General features: G+C 37.4%; 1 protein-coding gene across 1 annotated transcript in view; it reads right to left on the bottom strand.

Moving 5' to 3' along the window:
• Nucleotides 1–53: 53 nt before the first annotated feature.
• Nucleotides 54–17,622, bottom strand: part of LOC104539733 (serine-protein kinase ATM-like) — a gene marked incomplete at both ends in the record, with an annotated part of 25,743 nt that continues 8,174 nt past the window's right edge. Inside the window, 16 exons of the mRNA XM_010183332.1 lie at nt 54–192; nt 1,210–1,368; nt 1,813–1,926; nt 2,857–3,064; nt 3,803–4,020; nt 5,011–5,130; nt 6,487–6,654; nt 9,423–9,657; nt 10,144–10,263; nt 10,531–10,635; nt 11,933–12,081; nt 14,219–14,321; nt 14,417–14,505; nt 15,282–15,390; nt 16,322–16,477; nt 16,831–16,918. Coding sequence (XP_010181634.1) covers nt 54–192; nt 1,210–1,368; nt 1,813–1,926; nt 2,857–3,064; nt 3,803–4,020; nt 5,011–5,130; nt 6,487–6,654; nt 9,423–9,657; nt 10,144–10,263; nt 10,531–10,635; nt 11,933–12,081; nt 14,219–14,321; nt 14,417–14,505; nt 15,282–15,390; nt 16,322–16,477; nt 16,831–16,918 — 2,280 coding nt within the window. The remainder of the gene's footprint in view (nt 193–1,209; nt 1,369–1,812; nt 1,927–2,856; nt 3,065–3,802; nt 4,021–5,010; nt 5,131–6,486; nt 6,655–9,422; nt 9,658–10,143; nt 10,264–10,530; nt 10,636–11,932; nt 12,082–14,218; nt 14,322–14,416; nt 14,506–15,281; nt 15,391–16,321; nt 16,478–16,830; nt 16,919–17,622) is intronic.

Here is a 17,622-nt window from a genome sequence, read left to right on the forward strand (position 1 = left end):
TATATATCTATATATATCTTCACTATTACAAACCAAAAATTTCCAAGACTTACTTCTTTGCGACTTCCATGGAGTAGCATCTACATTTGCTAAAGTGATGTAAGCATCGCAGAGTGCTTCAACGTCTCTAACGAGACGAGCTCTCCTTTTTCTTACGACATTGATTATATTCCTAGCAGCCTCCATTCGGTCCTAAAAAACCCAAGCAGAATACAAATACCAGATCTTGCAAACTACACCTTGTAAGATTAAAGATGCATCATAACATGTAGCCTAATAAGTACAACTGAGACAAGTGCAATAATGGACAGCTCTTGTGATATGAACAGAAATGATTTGGAGAAAAGATCTGTGTTGTCTCATCTGAGATAATGAGTAAAGTTAAATAGTATTGGGGATGGAGAGGGAGCAAATCTGTCCAGTCTAAGTGCAAAAAACCCATAAAAATTCCTCAGAAAAGCAACTTTGCAAGAAAACTACACCAAAAGCAAGAATCCGACAATGTGTCCCTTCTGTGCCCAACTCTGAGGGACTTAGGTAAGTTCAGCATAATCCTTCCTACTCCTCAGGGTAGGACCACAAAAGAACTACAAATCTGAGATAAAGGCAAAAAAAAAGGGGAAATAGGGGAAAAAAGGGGCATTAATGTAGATATGAGATGATTCCAAAGACAAAAAATCAACCAAACAAAAAATAAGCAACAACTGTAACATGAAGGCACAGTTCAGCATTACCTTCATCACTGCTTTTAACATAGAAAGCTCATATAAAGGAACAAAAGATATCCTGCACAAGGCTAAGTACTTAGAAGAGCTGTTAACAATCAAAGCTGAAAAAATACTCAATTCAAGATGTACTTCTAACAATAAACCCACTCAAGTCTTTGCTGCATCTAAAATGCCTTTCACAGAATACACACGTCAAGGACATTTATCGCAAAACTCTTTGCAGTAATTGGGGCTGTTTGCTGCAGGAAATGTTAACCATGTTTTATTCAACCCCATAATGACTTCTTTCAATAATAATTAACAATGCATACATGAAAGGAGGGGGTTTTTATTATTAAAAGTACTTTTTTCTTCCTACTCTTTCTTCACAAGTCAGCTGATGAGCTTTACACTATAATACCCCTTTACTTTTCTTTCTTTCATTTTTTAACAAGATGAAAGGACTGAAAGTGATTAATAGAAGAGAATTTTTTGTAGTCACCACATCAAGCTGGGAGATTTCTTTCGGTGCATTTTTAATTAACTTATTTCTTCTTATTGCATCTGGTTTTGTGAGGAGTTCATCTTTGTTAGCGTTTGCCAAAGCTAATACTACAAACAAAGAATGATGTGGGTGATCCAGTGAAATTCTAGACATTAGCTGTCAAGAAAAACAAAAAGATCCCATTTTTGAAAACGGTATAGAAGAAAAAAAATACACTCAATTAACATTATTCATTCTTTTGAACTTCTAACACTCCCAATAAGAAATAAAAAGTAATACCTAGATAGTATTTCCACAACTAAAATACCTTAAAAGTATATTCCTATACCTGCAAAAGACTATCCTTACACATGCAGAAAATCAATTAAGCAGCAAGGTAAAATATCCCCAGTCCTCTCCCCCTTTCCCCCCACTATACTGATTTTGCATCGCTCATTTTTAATACACCTTTATCACCTACATAATTAATTGTTAATAATTGTTAATAATGTTAATAGCTAGCACTTAGCTATTAACTGCACAAAGGAAGATATGTATTGTTTAGAAGTATGCACCACTAAGCCAATCAAGGCATCCTTAGACAGCAGAAGCATGAATTACATTATTCAGAACTTCATGAAATCCCAAGCCACCCATCATCTTGGTTCCCATCCGAGCAGCCAGCTGGTACATCAGAGGCAAAAACTTGTATGAAGGGATCTTCTCAGCATTTTTCTGTAATAGAAAAAATTCAGTTAGAAAGCTGTACTAAACACCAAAAAAAGGTAATCATAAAATACCAGGTAAGGGCTTGCAATTTTGGTTTTTCTTTTTCCCTTTTTTATGAACCGAGGGTAATGATTGCTGTGTGATCAATGGCAATCCAGTGAGTATCACACCAACTTGGTCCATGTCTCCTGAAAGCTACAAGTCCTTCATAAGAAAAATACTATTTTCTATTCTATTAGAGCAGAGCTTAGATATATTGATTCAGTATTAATTTCTAGATTATTTGTGGCAAGAGACAATCCTAATAAAAAAAAATACAATCTAATTTAAGACAAGAAACAACTGTGTGTTAAAAAATATGAGTAAAGGAACACTTTCTATTTTTCAAAGTTAGTTATAACACAAAGCAAAGAATTAAGATACAGATTTGTGTTATAAACGGATTATTCAGGTAAGAATGAACAGATTTCCTGCACAATTCTAGAAATCACAGAACCAGCCTGAGAATGAGAACTTTACTGGTCCCTGGTTACTCCATTATAGAGACAATCTGAAAGCACATCCTTTCACCTAACAGTAAATATAACAAACTAGAATTGTGTACTATAGGCTGTTGAAGATGGGCAGTACCCAAGGTATGTAAAGATCAAGGTGACAACAGTGAAAGATTATGAGAAATGCTTAATAATACAGCCATGTCAAATGAAAATGCTAAATTAAGTTAAATTAAAATGGATTGAGAATCACAGCTCTGATGAAAAACTGAGGAGCAATGATGACTGAAAAAAGCAAGTTTTGAGGGAGAAGTTAAAGAGATGCATAGGAAAGGATACTGCACTGCGCTGCAATTCATCTAGAAACATAGGAGGAGGAGGAAAGAAAGACAGATAATTTAATAGCAAAGCCTAAGAAGGAAAAGCAACAGCAGACATATACCTTCATAATTTCATTGACTCTGTCAACTCCAGAATTTTCAAGCCACAGGGAGCAGAGTCGGAAGATCCACATATCGTGTTCTTCTCCACTTAGTAGGCAGCTGATGTAGTTCTCCACTGCTTTACACAAGAAACGTTTACGATCCTCAGTCAGGGCAGATATGGCACATTCATCCAGTTCCAGTTCTCGCTGAACCTTCACTATATACCTGTGTGAACAGATCTCTCTTAATGAACTTACAAACCAGGCTGTCCCTACTTCTCTTGCTTACTAATTTAACTTTTTTTCCACTTGTTTTGTATGTACAAGCACATTAAACGAAACAACTGAGAAATCAAACTGTGGGAGCTATTGTTCTGGTATATGTCCACGCAGACCCACCACTCTAAGTAAATTTTTCTTTTTTGGGATTTAATTTCAATACTAGTGTTAGTATGAATATCCAGTAAAGACCATTGTGCAAGGACTTCATTTTCCAACTGCTGGAGTTCAAATTTTTCCGTTCACTTGCAATTGTTCTTACTACATTTTAAAGAATTCTGTTATTAAGCTGAATTCTGGTCTTTCACCAAAAACGTAATGGAGAAGAACCTCAGAGTAATTTATTTTTTTACGCTGTAACTTTTTCTCCGTCAAACAGACTAAACAGATCCAGGGAATAAATGTGAATTCTGGCCCATGACCATCCGTGCTGTTTAACTGCTGTAACACTCCTTGGCTAAGCTGTGATCCACACTAACTAGCGCTCTCCTAGACCATGTTCAGGCATAGTTCAGAAACCGTTTGCAACGAGCACTATAGATTTGGCCTCTGTTTTGTGGAGAAGGAAAAATTCAGCTGTAGAGATGTGACCCATGCTTTACCACTTGCCCAGAGGGACAGATAATTAGTGAAGAGGGAGCTTTTGATGGCTCCATAGTAACCAGCTCTCCATTTGAATGCTCACCTATTTGTCTGAACTTTACGCTCCCTAATGAGGCCGATCTCCTCCTTGGCCTTCTTCAGTAATGCCTGCTTATTTTCAAACTCAGAGGATTTCATGTAATTCTCAATTCGCTGGTACTGATTATCTGAGAAACGAGCCAAAGACAGGAAAGCCTTCATCTTTCCTTTCTTCAGCTCATCGCTGCTGTCTCCACTGTGGCTTGCAGCAATTTCCACAGCCTAAAAGGCAAGTTATAATAATGGTAAGACTGATAATCAGGTTTATAGTGCTGCACAACACTTGATTAAACTCTACCGTCACAGAAACACAGCATAGTTGAGGTTGAAACAGACCTCTGGAGGTCATCTTGTCAACTCCCCTGCTCAGCAGAGTCATCTACTTGAACAGGTTATGTAATCTTACTTCTGATGGAACACACATGCATACAAAATAAAATCTATCAGGCTCAATATTTTTATCCTAAGTGAACGAAATCTTTGAGGAGCGTTTCAGTGCAAACAGACAAAAACATCATCCTGCATGAAACAGCTTTAATAATCATACAGGGATCTCCTACAGCTATGTGTCTTTCAGAGTAACAAGGCATCATGATATTTTACAATAGTTTTACAACCTTGTATCATAAGATGTTGAGAAAAAAATAGAAGACAATTAAGAAGTGCCAAAAAAGAAGGAAATTATATGTAAAAGTAATTGATTCAAACTTTCAGCATGAAGAAAATATGTAGAGAGTAACAGAGAAAACTATTAGCACCAAATAAAGAAATGCAGAGTACTATTAATAAACATGTTTCTATTACTGACCAAGAGTTTAAAAAAATACTGTACTGTGAAACACTCTCAGCACCTGGAAGGAGACTGTTATGAATGCAATCCCCATACTGAAAACATGGTAAGAGAATGACCTGTCCTGAGAAGAAAAGCATGGGGATAGGTTGAAATAAGAAAGGGAAACAGGACCAGCAGTTGTTATCACCAAACTTCTAAGCTAATATTACGCAAAAGTTTCATTGTGAATTCTATAAAGCCATATTCTGAATATTTTATAAGATTACAATGTTATATGATACTACCTAAAACAATAATATTTTTAAAAAAATTTGTATCAGAAAAATAAAAGCTGCACTGTAAAATTTACTTTACGTCTTAACAACATATTTTAGCACAGCATCATCTCAAAGACCACACATTTTAAAGACTGGATGCACCTTTTCTAAGTATTTCTGCATGATGACTGTAGGGTTTTCCAAGCAAGTTTCTGCTAACCAGGTTCCACACAGCCTCAGACACTCTGTATACATCAATTTCAGATGAGGATTACTCTCAACCTTGGAGATAACAAGTTTTGGGGAAAAAAAAAAAGAAAAAAAGAGGAAGGCATCAAATAAAAATACGTTTTACATATGAGGTAGGCAATTTATGAATCCTGAATATAATTTAATCACTTGGGCCTAGTACACATAATGCATTTACCATTCACACCTACAGTAGTCAACAATCTTAAATCACATTCTGTGTTAGACTAAAGGAGAGCATATATTTTTAAATGCCTGACAGTTTGAAAAATGAAAAACAGAACAAAACAATAAGAAAAATTAAATAAACTCACAGCATGTTTCCAAAATTGTTATTTCTAACATCCCCATTTAATGTAAAGTCCCACAGTACACTCTGTAGGAAATATTCATGAATTGCAATAATCATGCATGATTATTATATTTTTCAGACAGACCTCGACACGGAAACCTGGTTAAAAGTGCTCTGAGAAGATTTTTCAGAAACATGATTTTTCAGAAAGCTTATAAAAAGATGCAAGAGAACTAAGATTCAGAGGCACTTGCTGAAATCAAGTTTGATGAAAAAAAAAAACCATTTCCCTGTTCGAGGCAAGATTCCATTTTCAGAAGTAAAACATAAAACTAACAGCCCAGGGTGCTTGTGAATGGGGGAGGATTCAAAGATGTGAAATGGCACCCCAAGTCATGTATATGACAAAGAAACCTGAAGTCCAGTAGTGAATATTTATCACCCCAAAACTTGCCTGGAATTTCTGTACTGGTACAGCTTCATTCCCACTGAAACAGAAGCCCCAACTCATACTCCCACCTTTGCACAAAGATTCCCTACAGACATCAGAGAAATGCCTGCAACAGAGGTATTCTTCCTTAGCACAAAATTTGTTAGTGTCTCCCTGTATTAGTCCTTTTTTACACAGTAAGGACCACAGATAAAATCCTTATTATTATTCCTCTTGTACAAAATACATATGCTACTTTAGTTCCCAACATAATACACTTAAACAACCCTGCCTGGCCCTTTAACTACTGGCACAGAACAAGAGGATTCACCTCTATCTAACAGCTTTATTTAAAACAAGTTAATTTTTTATCAAAGGAAATCATCTTTGATTTTAAAAAGCTATATATTTCAAAGTGGTGGCACTGGAGGCAAAATAATGAATAATGAATTCTAACATTTACCACTCTTACAGACTTACTTTGAAATCTCCTGGTAAGATTTGCTAATACAGATTTTTTTGCTTTCAGACATTTTGAGAGTACAAAACAGATTTAGTAATATTGCAGATAGTCTTTTAACTTTATTCCAAGGGAAAACTTCAGAAAGTAGAAATAGGATCTTAACTAATTTAATTCCCATAAGTTTATACATTATATATCACATACCTGAAACCAATCTGCATCTAATTTTTTTATCATCTCCTTAAGAATATTCAGTGCAAGACTCTCTTCCTTTTTAGCCCAGAAAACCTGAGCTTCTTCTAGTTGCCATTCAGAAAGTCCATATCCCGTTGGATTGTACTGTTTGATCTGAAACATTGCTCTTTCTGGAAGCTGAAATTGAAAAAATATTATAAACAATTCTTTTAGTCAGATTCATGTATCTCACAGCAAGTTTTGTTTTTAAACTCCATCTTCATCTGCTTTACTTATGCAGCATATTCTGCCTATTGAATGCTAAGAGTTAATTTGCAGCAAAGAGGTAAAATTATTTTTCTATATACTTGCAAAAAATTCTAATTTGCAACAAAAATAGACTATGGAATCAAACTTCACAATGTTTAACTTTTTAAATTTCTTGAAGTTACCAAGTATAGAAACTCTACAATCAGTATCTACTGAAATAATGTATTTATAATTTTAGTTTAGTGATTATTATTACATCGTAAGAGACCTCAGAAAAATAGTAAGAAAAATGGCACCATCATATATTAATTCTTTCAGAATCACAGCATGGTTTGGGTTGGAAGGGCCCTTAAAGCTCCCCCAGTCCAACCCCTGCCATGGGCAGGGACACCTCCCACCAGCCCAGGCTGCTCAAAGCCCCATCCAACCTGGCCTTGAACACTGCCAGGGAGGGGGCATCCACAGCTTCCCTAGGCAACCTGTGCCAGTGTCTCACCACCCTCACAGTGGAGAATTTCTTCCTAACATCTACTCTAAATCTCCCCTCTTCCATTTTAAAAGCCATTCCCCCTCGTCCTGTCGCTACCTGCCCTTGCAAAAAGTCCCTCCACAGCTTTCCTGTAGGGCCCCTTCAGGAACTGGAAGGCTGCAATAAAGTCTCCCCGGAGCCTTCTCTTCTCTAGGCTGAACAGCCCCAACTCTCTCAGTCGGTCCTTGTAGGGGAGGTACTCCAGCCCTCAGATCATCTTCATGGCCCTCCTCTGGACCCGCTCCAACAGCTCAATGTCCTTTTTGTGTTGAGGTCTCCAGAGCTGGATGTAGCACTGCAGGTGGGGTCTCAGGAGAGCAGAGCAGAGGGGCAGAATCACCTCCCTCACCCTGCTGGCCACACTTCTTTTGATGCAGCCCGGGATGTGGTTGGCCTTCTGGGCTGCAAGTGCACACTGCTGGCTCATGTTGAGTTTTCCATCGACCGACATCCCCAAGTCCTTCTCCTTGGGACTGCTCTTGAGCCATTTTCCACCCAGCCTGTGTTTGTGCTTGGGATTGCCTCTACCCACGTGCAGGACCTTGCACTTGGCCTTGTTGAACCTCATGAGGTTGGCATGGGCCCACCTCTCCAGCCTGTCCAGGTCCCTCTGGATGGCATCCCTTCCTTCCAGTGTGTCAACTGCACCACCCAGCTTGGTGTCATCCGCACTGGCTTTTCTATGCCTACCTCTTCACTTGTATCACTGGTGAAGTAACATCCTCATTATCTAGTAATATCACTACAATAGCACAAAGAGCAAACTATCTTTTGAACAATGTTAGAAGATGGAGACTAACGTGTATTTCCACAAGTTATCCAAGTGATAACCAAATCAATCAAACTTTTAAATAGCATGGTAAACAATTACAATGTAAGACTGACTGTAAATCTAAGCTTGGGTACTTCAGTTAGTGGCCAGCCTGATCTATATCTATATCTATATCTATATCTCCTATAACAGAATATAACCTATATTCTGTTCCTTCTCCTGATGGACGGTAGTGGCACCAAAGAGGAAGAAATGCCACTGGTTGCAAAGAGTGCCTCCTCTGTAACTTTCCTACATCCAGACATTTAGAGTTGTCACCTACTGGTGTGCCAAAGGAAAGGGTTATCATCCCAAGGCTGGAAGGACTGGTAAGGCCCAGAAGTATGCCCCAAAGATTGCACATGAAAAGCCTGAAATGACAGTGTTTTCAGAAACACACTTGCTCAATTCTTCAAAGAACCTTCTAATCCTCCTAAATTATATAATCCCCAATTAATCATCTGTAACTAAAAATCAAAATGAAGCAAAAATTCATTTCTATTGACACTCTTACAGGACACTTATTACCACAGTGCTAGTGGCTGGGCAGGCATGAAATAAAAAAATTCTGAAATAGTAATTTTCCAAAACAATTTCAGAGGGACTGATTAAACCTTACAAATTTATGAAATCAAAGACTGCTGTTCTCCTAATTTCATCATTATCCACCAAAAGATTTAGAACGTTATTGGAATCAAAGTTTAATGTAGTCTCAATTACATGAAGTGTTAAACATCTTTCCAGGTTATATGTTTAGCTGGGATCATTTTCTGCAGAGGCTCTTGGAGGATATTGTTGCTCTATAAATTCTTGTTGAGTTACGACTCCAGATGCACTACTTTGAACAAGCTAAGGCTGACTCTGGACCTTAAACACATTAACAGCTGCAGAAACCACTGGTATTGCAAGTCTCACTAAGTCATTCACAGAGAGAGATTTACCACGGTGCAATGATGCTTTGAGAGTAAAAAACCTTGAAGACAACATTAAATATACAGATGTAACTGAGTTCTTTCTGCAGCTTTACTCTGGAACACTACAACAGTATGGTGCATGTGAAAGCTAGATATAGAAAACTGTACCAAAATAAAGTCACAGAGCTGTAAGCGCACTTTTTACTAAAAACTTTATTTGTTGGTTATCTACCTCAGAGTAGCTTGCAGCTACGAACAAAATTTAGAAAACATGCCCATAAATACCATTTATGAATAAGTTCTATGTAGTTTAAGTCTCCAACTAATTCATTCATTGAATAAGCCTAGAATACAGTTAATCTTTAGTGCTGTTAAAAAATGAAGTTCTTTCGTAAACTAAAAAACTTAACATTCATCACTGATCTTCCCTGGAATGTGTTACCTGTGTATTTTTAGCAGTTCTTGCCAATCTAGAGAGCTCCACTAGATGTTTGGTCAAGATGTCTTTGATACATTCTCTTTTGGGATTTTCAACCTCCTTTTCAAGCAAGATCTCCAAAATCACAGTGCGCAGAGCCATGATAGGTTCCTGGAAACGGAAGTCACTGTCCTTGAGAAGCTGGGACTGTCTCTGCCATTTCAAATAAGTATCACTCAGTTGCTGAGTGGTAACAGACCTGTAATTAAAAAGCAATGTTAAGAATTCAGGTAGAACACTGCTGGTAATAGTGGTCCGTGAAGAAAGTTATTTGAACTGAAACAACTTTCATTAGATCTGTGGGGATCATTAAGGAAAATGGACAACGTTTTTAGAAAGGGAACTAGAGAAGGAAGTTACTTAGTTACGTTGGTAAACCAAAGGCTAGGAGATAGACTGCAGCCTTGGAGTAAACTCAAAACAAAGGAAAGAAAACAATTATTTAAAATAAAATATTGGCATAATATCAAATAATTAAAACTAGACCTCAAATAAATCCAGTCTGGAAATAAAGAGAATGTAGATTTGTCTTCACATAGTAACGCTAAAATCTGTATCATTTTTAAGGTGAAGTTTGAGATGTTAATGAATAAAATCTGTTGAGGTAATTTTATTCTTGTGCTAGATGTGTTTACCAAAAATCCTAAAAACTGAGAAAGGAGTATGAAACAATCTTAAAAAATACCTGGAGAATAGCCGACCTATATTTTCCAACTCTCCAACTAGCTGTAGTCTGCAAAGAGTTGGATACAACGAATAAACAGACTCAAGACTGCCTTTGCAGAGCTCTTCTACTTCATTTACTCTGTGAATGGAACAGAGAAATAGTAAATATTTTTGGTATACTACAGGAAACCTATCTTCAATTAGCACAGAAATTGTATATGCACAAAAGACAAAATTAAGTTAAAAAACTGAAATGAAGTTGTAGTCCAGAAGTATTAATTTTATGCTATGTATAAGTCTTTGTTTAAGCCCCAAAACCCCCATAAGATTCTTTTATACATAAATCGTGACTACGAACACACGCACTCTGTCTTGCTCTACCAGCAGAATATTTGCATACAGTTACCTTGCATCTTTAAGACTGTCACAGAAAGCAGAGAATTCCTGATCTCGTAAAGACTGAAGAGCATCGTACAATGATTCATGGTACCCTGGTCTTCCTGCCTCATCTCTTAAAAATAAAACACAAGTAACATAAAAGGAAAATTGTCTCTCTCTACAATGCAGTCAATTTTATGTTTATGACAAATATTTTTAGTGGTGTATTTTCTGCAGCTTGATGGATTTTTGTTTCGTATGATAAAAAATAATAATGCAACCCTTTAAATTTTAAATTCATTTAGTATTTAGTATCAAAACTACAACACAAAACCAACTGCACAATAAAAAATTAATCATATCTTCAGTTCAGTATCAACCATTTTTTACATTTAACTTCAGCAATATATTTAAAAAGAACAGAGAAAATCAGTAGGCTGAAAAAAGGCACTGTTCCATTTAGTTCTCTCTTCTTTGCCCTTTTCACTTTTCTTTCTTCTCCTCCTTGACTCTCCTCTTTCCTGCCATCTCAGTCTCTCTTTTCATCTTACATGTTGTTTTTCTGCTCATTTATTAAAGCTGAATATTCTGTTTGCCTAAGAGGCAAACAGACCCTAACCCACAAAGAGACCCCACCAATGTGAAGTTTGCTCTGACTGTGACATGACATATGCCCTTCAACAGGATATGTCTGTGAAATTCTGATCTTAAGACAGTGCAGGAGAAGAGAATACACACCAAAAGCACCTTCCCCAGACCCACCTCTCTGTAAGGTCCTTAGCAGAAAACTCTTCCATTCTCCCGATTATTAGAAGTTAATTTAGAAGGAGTTACTGAAGACCCCATCATGTAACTTCTGCCTCTGACAAAATGTAGTGCATCTATTCTGCATTCCTCCTAAAATGTGCAATGATGTAGCTGTACTAGGAAGGAACAGAGTTCACGCTACAGCCTGGCAGGTCATACGAAGTAACTAATGCCAGGCATCCAACGTCACACACGGGAGGAGATTGCTCCTTATGAGGGAACAGCCGCGAATCAACACTGGTGTTTGCTCATCCAGATCTTGATAACCTCCTGTAGCTTACCAAGTCATATTTTCCCCATTTTCTTACAAATTAAACAGTAAAAACTATCTATCCCTCATACATACTTGACACATCTACTATCGGAGTGACAAATGGAAAAGTTCAGCTTATAGTTACGAACAATCAAAAAGAAGAACCAACAGTGAACAACCCAGGATAATAAAAAGCGATCTGCATACAAACCAGACAGGTCTAAGTGAAAAAAGACTGCTTTGCAATTCAATGATTAATAAAAATAAGGTGACCTGCTTGACAGAAATTATATTCAAATGTTGTCTTTTTGCTTGGAACTGAAACCACTGCTTTTAACTTAAAAAACTAGCAAAAAATAAGTTGGTTTACTTGACAGAAGAGATGTGACCCCACTGCATATTTCTCCATGCTGCTTGGTAGCGAATTTCCTGTAGTTCCGCACACCACTCGGTGTTTTCATGTTCCAGTCCTTTTAAATACATGGAAAGTGTGTGGCAAAGCCCAAAATTCTGCAAAGACTGGAATTAACAAAATTACTGAAAGTTAGTTTTGCTCATTTAATAAATTGAACTGGTTTTTTAAAAGGATTTGTTTTACCTTTGGGAACAAAGAAAACTTTGTGGGTAAGGCAGAATCATTAGTATTTCTAAACTCAAGGTCCTGCACCTGGGTTGAGGGCAACCCCAAGCACAAACACAGGCTGGGTGGAAAATGGCTTGAGAGAAGTCCTGAGGGAAAAGGACCTGGGGGTGCTGGCTGATGAAAAAAACTCCAACATAAGCCAGCAGTGTGCACCTGCAGCCCATAAGGCCAAATATATCCTGGGCTGCATCAAAAGAAGCATGGCCAGCAGATCGAGGGAGGTCATTCTGCCCCTCTACTCTGCTCTCCTGAGACAACTCCTGGAGTACTGCGTCCAGTTCTGGGGTGCCCAAACAAAGAAAGACACGGAGCTGCTGGATCGGGTCCAGAGGAGGTCCATGAAGATGATGAGAGTGCTGGAGCACCTCCCCTACGAGGACCAGCTGAGAGAGTTCGGGTTGTTCAGCCTGGAGAAGAGAAGGCTGTGGGGGGGCTTTATTGCGGCCTTCCCGTTTCTGAAGGGGGCCTACAGAAAAGCTGGGGAGGGACAAGCTACAAGGGCAGCTAGTGATAGGATGAGGGGGAATGGCTTTTAAATGGAAGAGGGTAGATTTAGAGTAGATGTTAGGAAGAAATTCTTCATTGTGAGGGTGGTGAGACACTGGCACAGGTTGCCCAGGGAAGCTGTGGATGCCCCCTCCCTGGCAGGGTTCAAGGCCAGGTTGGATGGGGCTTTGAGCAGCCTGGGCTGGTGGGAGGTGTCCCTGCCCATGGCAGGGGTTGGACTGGGTGAGCTTTAAGGACCCTTCCAACCCAAACCATTCTAAGATTCGATGATGTAAGATGACAATATTCCAGTAAGACTACTAATCACAGTATTGATACCTGCAACCCCAAAAAAGCGGTGTCATTACTACTGTGACTGGCAATCTTTGAAATAAATTTCCATGTTGTATTTTGAATGCACTATATGTTCCATCCAGGAGGATGAAGCCAGGCTCTTCTCAGTGACAGCCAATGACAGGACAAGGGACAATGGGTGCAAGCTGGAGCATAGGAGGTTCAACCTGAACATAAGGAAAAAGACTTTTTTACTGTGAGGGTGACAGAGCACTGGACCAGGCTGCCCAGAGAGTTTGTGAAGTCTCCTTCTCTGGAGACATTCAAAACCTGCCTGGACACGTTCCTGTGTGATCTAGTCTAGGCGATCCTGCTCTGGCAGAGGGGTTGGACTGGATGATCTTTCAAGGTCCCTTCCAACTTCTAATATTCTGTGATTCTGTGCTTTCTCCATTCCATCATTCCTGGGTAGTAAGTCAAACTTGTTTTACTTCTTAATGAACTGGTTTTCCTGGTGGGGATTTGAAAAAGTTTCCTGCAACTCCTAAACTGCTGTCTTTTTGAAGACCATAATGATTTTTATAAATTGACCACTTATTGAGGTTATGTGTTCAGCCATTATGAAGGAGAAACACAATGGAATATTAACAATGATACTAAATAATTTAGGGTAGGTAAAGAAAAGTACCATAGGAAAACTAAATGAGGGGAAACAGATATAGCTGTGCTATGTTATTACAGAACTGGTGTGAACATTTTTAGGCTAAAAAAGTAATGCATTTTTAAGAGATCAAAATAAGATAACATCAGCTCTATTTATTTCATCAGAAACACCACAGTTTCAGTAAGATTGTTTGCAAAGATTGTTTGCATAATGGAGAGATTTAAAGAATGAGATGTCAAAACCAATGAACCACATTACTTTTTATATCCTGTCACTTTAGGATCTTGCTAAATTCTGTATAAAATTAAATATATTTCTTTTTGAAATATTTCACAAAATTCATTACCCAAGACAGGGATTATGGGTGAGTGGCAAGAGAACAAGAAGCCTTAATATTTTCAGAACAAATACTGAGTTGTCTTATACAGTTTGGATGCCTATGGCAGTGGGCTGGACTTGATCAAAGAGATCTCTTTTAGTACTAAAACAATTTTGCATTTACTGAAAATGACTCTCAGTATGATGGTTATCAATTCCTACATTCATTTCCTGTTATAAAATAAAATTACCTCTATGATTCCTGCCTGGCGAGCAGATGGAGAGAGGCTTGCCTCCAGGTCATACGTTACAAGGGCTTTCTCCCATACTGCTTCATGCTCATACGTTCTTATCCTGTTGTAAGTCAACAAGAGGTTTTCAATTTAAGTTCCTTACTAATAATTAATAGCAATGACTTTAAAGAACATAAGAACATTAATAAATTATACCGTGCTAATGGCTGTAACATTCTTCCTCCACCACAGCCATAGAGACTGTCAGGTTCCCCAATGCTTCTATATACGTCCATCAGAAGGTCCTAGAACGTGCACCATAAAACGAAGAATTACATTTTTTGGAACCAGTTCAAGGGAGTTTTATACATCTCATGTAAGTTTATAAATAGAGGTCCTTCCATATAACATGTTGTTATCATTGCTTAACCTTCCTTTATGCAGTATCTGAGCCTGCTATCATCACCAGAAGAAAAGTTTTCTAGTCTAGCAAAACTCTTCAGGATCACCTAACTTCTCTGCCAAGTTATTAAAATACAGCACTGGGCCTTAGGTGGGCTGGTTGAAAAACAAAAGGCAGTTGTACTGAATGAGCATCAGACATACCGGCTAAGCAATGCATTTTAAAGATACACAAGCACAGTTCTGGAATAATGAACTATGAAGTAACTTAGACAAGGCTACCAAATCAGATTTTATGTAACAAATAGGAGATAACACTATTTTGATTTTGATTATCATGACTTGCTACACCATTTGCTGATTTTTAATGAACATATCTCTCTGACAAAACAAACTGAAAAATACTTGTCTGATGACAACGATGCCAGTTCCTTCAGGGAACAAAGTCTGCTTTGCTGTGATTTAAAATTTGCCAGTTAATCAGCGTTTCAGGTGAACAAATACTCAATTCAACTTGTCCAACAAGGCCAGTGAATTCACTCTGAACTAAGAGCATGAGGAGAACTTTCAAATATAGTTTTTGAAATTCAACTAGATCTGCCTTCAGCTCAGATGAAACCTGCTGTTAACTGTAATTATATGAAAAAGTTTGCTTTCAGATTTTGAAGCACACACGTACCTGTAAACTTATGCCAGTTTCTTCTTTAATTTTTTCGTTCAAAATAGTAATAGTTGTTTTTTGACTTTCTTCTTCAAATGTCAAACTTTTAGCTGCTTTAAAAGATGACCTAAAAGAAATGTTTCAACCAGTAAAGTTAAATAAAATTTCAAACAAAGAACTGAAGAAATTCTAAAACAACACTTAAGAAGTAAGGGGCACAGACACCAAATGCAAGACCAGGCCTGTCATATCCCGGGGTTATTCAAAATGGCTCTCCACAAGAATGACAAAGCAATTGGCTGAACTGAGAATATCAACACCAAGGGATTTCAACATCAAAGTGTTTTTTCAAAGAAAACAAAACAAAACAAAACACCTTGCAAAGTCTAAATCTTTTCTTAAACTAAATTGCTTTTGTGATAGCCTGAAGCAAGAATGCTCTCTTCTGGGAAAGAATAAAAGCCACTACATAACGTATATGCATACAATCATACTTTTGTTATACATTCACTGCCTTAGAGTTATTTGTTGCCAAAACGAAGCTAGTAAAGTCATTCTATATTTTGATCTTACTAGATCAGAAGACAAAGATAATTGTTCATCATAGAGAAAAACTCCTGTGAGGATCATTCAGCTCTACTCACACAATTCTGGTCACCATTCTGTTGTTTCTTTGCCCCCTTTATTTACTTCTGGCCATAATTCAACCACTAGCACACTATTAATTATGAGAACAGAATCTGAAAACTGTTCAATTTAGAAAGTGAGATTCAAAACAGTTCAGTATTCAGATGCATTAGCTTCACTGAAGTTTCTCCAGCACATACACCACTAATTAACTTTCTGGTTAAAAGTCAAATAACTCTGTTTTGAGTGTGTCATAGCTAACCAACTAGCAAGGTTGGGATCACATTCAAGGACTGGTAGAAATATTTTCCAGGTCAATACATCCACTTAAGGAATGCCTTTAAAGTTTCATTAACTTTTTAAGTAACAAAACACTTCTGGGATCCATTGTAGCAGAAATGTCAAGAAACTGCATTTCTCAGGCCTTGTACCTTTTTTGCTGTTTGTCTCTATTTATCTTGTCTGCGTAGATTTCTGCATAAAGCAAGGCTGTGAAATGAGCAGCACAAGACTGTGCTGCTATAGCAACCTCCAGGTAATTCAGATCTAGCCAGAAGCTGTCATCAAAAACTGTACCTGAAACAGATCTGATTAAATAAAGTCTTTAATATTGCTGTAACAGACCTTCTCTCTACTGTTAACCAAAATAAATCCAATCTAACTAAAAAGCCTTCCAAAGGCTAATTTCATCTTGGTTACCCCAAAACCCGTAACAGAAATTTTATCAGACAAAAAGTTTTTGGAAAACTCTTTCAGCATAGTTAAAACCTTTTAAGGCTGATCATATCACTTCTGTAACAAATGCAAGGTCACTACTATGTCTTCATTATTTTAACTGACATGTTCTCTACCACATCCTCCTTCCTTAATCTAAAGCATCAACAGATCTTAGAATGGTCATAATTAAATTAAAGCAACATTTTGGAAAGGTATAATTCACCTCTTTTGTCTTCTTAAGTAATCAACAACAGCAAGCATGGCTCGTCGAGATACTTTATCCAAACTTCTAGAATTATTGGTTTCTTGCTCTAGGATGTGTATTTCAAAAGAAAGAATACAAAGAACTTTTCTGGTAACATATTCATTTACAAAATAAAAAGGTGTATTTTGTACTCAAGAAAATAACTAAAAACTTCCTTGGATGGCATTTCCAAAATTAAATTAATAGTTTGTCACAAAATGTATTTCCCCTCCTCATATGATGTTATTGACATTACAGTACCTTACACCACAGTTTTCTTTATTGAATTATCTTCACAATAATAATCTGTGGATTCTATTTCTTCTTAGAGAATTCAGAGATGATCTACCATCACTGCACAAAGCTCCATAACAGACCTCTTCCCCTGGGCTTGAGTCATATAAAGTTATTCCAAATCCACAGAAATACTTAGTAGTAGCTTTATTGTAGACTTTATAGAGTGTGAGTGCTTGTACAAAAACCACTATCTCCCACACACAGACACATACATTTAAAGAATTTCTATTTCCATGCCTTGCTTCTGGATTAAAAAAAAAAATAAAAAAATCAAATGCCTACAGGTTGTATTCTGGTCATTGGGTAAATAATTTTTTTCATTTTTCTGGACATTTGTAATACAAGAAGCAAGGAATGGGGAAAGGATAAGCAAAGGTTTGATTACTACTACACTACAGTAAGATGCAGAATTAGAAATTTCCCCTAAAGAAAGCAAAAGCTACATACAAGAAGTCCAAGACATTGTACACTCTT

The sequence above is a fragment of the Mesitornis unicolor genome, unplaced genomic scaffold, assembly GCF_000695765.1.
Source record: "Mesitornis unicolor isolate BGI_N332 unplaced genomic scaffold, ASM69576v1 scaffold24354, whole genome shotgun sequence".
NCBI lineage: Eukaryota > Metazoa > Chordata > Aves > Mesitornithiformes > Mesitornithidae > Mesitornis > Mesitornis unicolor.